At 53.3% G+C, this 4,762-nt stretch overlaps 1 protein-coding gene across 3 annotated transcripts in view; it reads right to left on the minus strand.

The window, feature by feature from the left end:
- Positions 1-4,762, minus strand: part of BCAT2 (branched chain amino acid transaminase 2) — a 17,877-nt gene that overhangs the window by 4,370 nt on the left and 8,745 nt on the right. For all 3 annotated transcript variants that reach the window (XM_017500488.2, XM_017500490.2, XM_017500489.2), the window contains 3 exons: positions 1,449-1,559; positions 1,243-1,362; positions 937-1,100 (listed from right to left, as the gene is read on the minus strand). In XM_017500488.2, coding sequence (XP_017355977.1) covers positions 937-1,100; positions 1,243-1,362; positions 1,449-1,559 — 395 coding nt within the window. The remainder of the gene's footprint in view (positions 1-936; positions 1,101-1,242; positions 1,363-1,448; positions 1,560-4,762) is intronic.

Below are 4,762 nucleotides of genomic sequence, written 5' to 3' on the forward strand. Positions count from 1 at the left end.
ACTCAGGAGGCTGAGGCAGGAGAATTGCCTGAACCCAGGAGGCGGAGGTTGCGGTGAGCCGAGATCGCGCCATTGCACTCCAGCCTGGGTAACATGAGTGAAACTCCGTTTCAAAAAAAAAAGAGAGAAAAAAGAAAGTTTGGTGATTTTTGTACCCAGTAACCACCCCCTCACCCGCCGCCTCCATAACAGACCTAGCTGAAAGGGTGCCTCCTCTGTGAAGCGTTTCACAACGCCCCCTGGTCACCTCACCAGAAAACATGCAGCTCCAAATATTGGGGCTCCCACCAGCCTGGGGGCCCCTGCGGCTCGGGGCCTGACTCATCTGTGTCCCCAACTTCTGCCAGCGCAGGGCCTGGCCCTCAGGAGGCCGCACAGGATGTGCGGAAAAGACCTGAACGAACCCCCCGCTCGGGCCACATTCCCACCCCAACACGCCAGTGCCTACCCTCTGCCTTGGCTGCCCAAGAGACCCAGCTGTCTCCTCCCTGCCCTGCTGAGCCGAGCCCACTGGGGAGACAGATTTACACATAAAGTCCACGCGGGGCTGAGGGGCTTTGGAGGCTCAAACCCACTGTGGGAGCTGGGTATGGGGAGTGCGGTCCAGCCTTGGGGGAGAGACCAATGAGCTGAGTGTATGCTTCATTCCTGGAGGCTTCCCGGGGACCTCCACCCAAACCCTTCCCATCTGTGAGCCTTTTTGCCCATCCGGAAAATAATCCCCTCCTCCTGCCTTCCATGGTTTGTTTTCAGAGACCAGGGAGGAGGGGGGTGCACAGCACTTAGCACCGAGCCCCACACGGTGCCAAGTGATGCCACCTTCATGTGAAGCGCGGGCAGTGGACTTCCAGAGGCACAGCCAAAGCTCGCACACTAGTCCCTGTGTCTCCGACACCCAATGCACCAGTGGGTTCTAGGGTTGGGGATGCTACTTACCCCCCAACTTTGTAGTTGCCGACCCCGCCCACCCAGGCCCGGATGAAGGCTGGGTCGGCCAGAAGGGAGACCGGGGTCATGGAGTCTCCAGGGAAGTAAGAACCCACAGGGCAGAGAATGACGAATAGGAGCGCTCTCGTGGGACGGGAGACACCCAGCGAAGGCTGCGATGGGCAGAGGGGCCACGTCAGGAGTCCAGGCCCCCAGTCCCTTCCCCTCCCCTGACTCAGGCCTCCAGGACCCCACCCCTGCCAGGCAGAATCCAAGCCCCGTAGCCCAGTTCCCCAGCCCCCGAGTCGGGCCTACCTCGTTCCCGATAAGCACAGGCCGCACATAGAGGCTGGTGCCGGCAGCATCGGGGACCCAGTCCTTGTCCACTTCGATGAGCCGCCGGATGCACTCCAGCAACTCCAGCTTGTCGAAACTCTGGGTGGGATTCCGGATGAGTCAAGGGGCCCTGGCTGCCCCGGCCCCGGCCCTCCTCCCCACCCCAGCGGCCCAGGGCCCCTCACCGGCAGGCACAGGCGCAGGGCTGACCGCAGCATCCGGTCCATGTTGAGCCAGGGGCGGAAGAGGCGCACCCGCTGGTCCTTGCCTTTGAATGCCTTCATGCCCTCAAACAGCTGCGGGGACAGGCAGGCAGGAGGCTCAGAGACCTCCCCAGACAGTCAGGAGAGACAGCAAGAGACACCCAGAGAGAGACGGATACACAGAGACACAGATACCGAGAGATGGAGGCCGAGACGAGAGAACTGGGGAAATTTAACGGGGGGGCGGGGGGTGTCACAGATGGAGAAAAAGAGAGACAGATATAGACAGAGAGACAAACAGGTAGAGACACACAGAGACTCAAGAAAGCAAAGGACACGACCCGGCGCAGTGGCTCATGCCTATAATCCCAGCACTTCAGGAGGCCAAGGCAGGCGGATCACATGAGGTCGGGAGTTCAAGACCAGCCTGAGACAAACATGGTGAAAACTCCGTTTCTACTAAACATACAAAAATTAGCTAGGTGTGGTGGTGCGTGCCTGTAATCCCAGCAACTCAGGAGGCTGAGGCAGGAGAATCGCTTGAACCTGGGAGGCAGAGGTTGCAGTGAGCTGAGATGGCGCCACTGTACTCCAGTATGGCAACAGAGCGAGACTCAGTCTCAAAAAAAGAAAAAAGAAAGCAAAGGACAGAAACCAGAGACGGCGGAACAGGGAGACCCAGAGAGAACACCCAGCTTGAACCCTTTCCAGGTCACTGTGAACATTTTTCAGGGATGATAATCATATGGAAGCTATGTTTTGTTTTTTTTGTTTTTTTGTTTTTTTGTTTTTTTTTTTTTGAGACGGAGTCTCGGTCTGTCACCCAGGCTCAAACTCCCAGGCTCAAGTGCACTGGCGCGATCTCAGCTCACTACAACCTCCGCCTCCCAGGTTCAGGCAGTTCTCCTGCCTCAGCCTCCCGAGTAACTGGGATTACAGGCACACGCCACCATGCCCAGTTAATTTTTGTATTTTTAGTAGAGATGGGGTCTCACCATGTGGGTTAGGCTGGCCTCGAACTCCCATAGTGCTGGGATTACAAGCGTGGGCCACCATGCCCAGGCCTGGAAGCTATGTTTTCTAAGGGGCCTCGTGTTGGAGAAACCAGATTGTGGCCAACAGGCAGTAGTGCCGGGCGCGGTGACTCACACCTGTAATCCCAGCACTTTGGGGGACCAAGGCAGGAGGATCACTTAAGCACAGTTTGTGACCACCCTGGGCATTATAGCAAGACCCCATCTCCACAAAAAATATGAAAATTAGCCAGGTGTGACTGTAGTCCCAGGTACCTGGAAGGTGGTGGGAGGATCACTTGAGCCCAGGAGTTTGAGACTGCAGTGAGCCATGATCCTGCCACTGCACTCCTGCCTGGGACCTAGTTTTTTTTCTTTCTGGAGAGTCTGTACCTGATCACTGCCGCATGGTTCCAGGTTTGCTTGTTCAGCGTCTGCTCTACCACACAGTGGAAGAGCCTTAGGGCAGAAATCACCCTTGACATGCTTATCAGACAGCCTCTCCTGCAGTGCCCTGCACCAGCGTAGGTAATGATTGGCACATAGTGGGTTTTTGTTTTGTTTTTTGAGAGAGGGGCTCACTCTGTCACCCAGGCTGGAGTGCAGCGGCACAATCTCGTCTCACTGCAACCTCCACCTCCCAGGTTCAACTGATTCTAATGTCTCAGCCTCCTGAGTAGCTGGGATTACAGATGCCCACTGCCACACCCAGCTAATTTTTGTATTTTTAGTTGAACCACCTGCTTCAGCCTCTCAAAGTGCTGGGATTACAGGCATGAGCCACTGCCCCCCACCAGATTTTTTTTTTTTTTTTTTTTTTTTTCCTTGTTGGTTTTTTTTTTTTTTTTTTTTTGGAGACGGAGTTTCACTCTTGTTACCCAGGCTGGAGTGCAATGGCGCGATCTCGGCTCACCGCAACCTCCGCCTCCTGGGTTCAGGCAATTCTCCTGCCTCAGCCTCCTGAGTAGCTGGGATTACAGGCACGCGCCACCACGCCCAGCTAATTTTTTGTATTTTTAGTAGAGACAGGGTTTCACCATGTTGACCAGGATGGTCTTGATCTCTTGACCTCATGATCTATCCGCCTCGGCCTCCCAAAGTGCTGGGATTACAGGCTTGAGCCACCGCGCCCGGCTGCATAGTGGGTTTTTGATGAATGAATAGCTAAATGAATTGATGAAGAATGGAAGACAAGCAAATGTAGCTAGGATATTTTGGGGGGATAAAAACAACCACCACAAGGCCGGGCACGGTGGCTCAAGCTTGTACTCCCAGCACTTTGGGAGGCCTAGTCAGGTGGATCACAAGGTCAAGAGATCAAGACCATCCTGGCCAACATGGTGAAACCCAATCTCTACTAAAAATACAAAATTTTGCAGGGCATGGTAGCACATGCCTGTAGTCCCAACTACTTGGGAGGCTGAGGCAGGAGAATCGCTTGAACCCGGGAGGCGGAGGTTGCGGTGAGCTGAGATCACGTCACTGTACTCCAGCCTGGGTGACAGAGTAAGACTCCTTCTCAAAAAACAAAAACAAAAAAACCCCACAAAAAATGAGGGGCCAGAGGTAGCAGGGCAGGGATAGGGAGTAGCCCTATCCAGTATAAAACAGATTATAAATCTACAATACTTAAAACAGAATGGTACTGCTATACGAGTAGACAGACTGAACAACGGAATAGATAACCAAATATCCATCTAGAGAAAAACTACATTGGATCCCAATTCCACACCTCACACCAGAAAAGAATCCAGGTGGATTAAAGGTTTAAATGAAAAAAATATATATTACACCACAAAAGCTATAGAAGGAAACAAAACATAACAGTTTTATATCTTCTATTGGGAATTTTATTTTATTTTTTATTTTATGTGAGATGGAATCTCACTCTATTGCCCAGGCTGAAGTGCACAATCTCGGCTCACTGCAACCTCCACCTCCAGAGTTCAAGCGATTCTCCTGCCTCAGCCTGCCTAGTAGCTGAAACTACAGGCATGCACCACCATGACTGGCTAATTCTTGCATTTTTAATAGAGATGGGGTTTCACCATGTTGGCCAGGATGGTCTCGAACTCCTGACCCCAAGTGATCCGCCTGTCTTAGCCTCCTGAAATCCTGGGATCACAGGCATGAGCTGCCACACCTGGCCCGGGTTTTGTTTTGTTTTGTTTTTGAGACGGAGTTTCACTCTTGTTACCCAGGCTGGAGTGCAATGGCGCTATCTCGGCTCACCGCAACCTCCGCCTCCTGGGTTCAGGCAATTCTCCTGCCTCAGCCTCCTGA

Source organism: Cebus imitator, unplaced genomic scaffold (assembly GCF_001604975.1).
Source record: "Cebus imitator isolate Cc_AM_T3 unplaced genomic scaffold, Cebus_imitator-1.0 Scaffold266, whole genome shotgun sequence".
Classification (NCBI taxonomy): Eukaryota; Metazoa; Chordata; class Mammalia; order Primates; family Cebidae; genus Cebus; species Cebus imitator.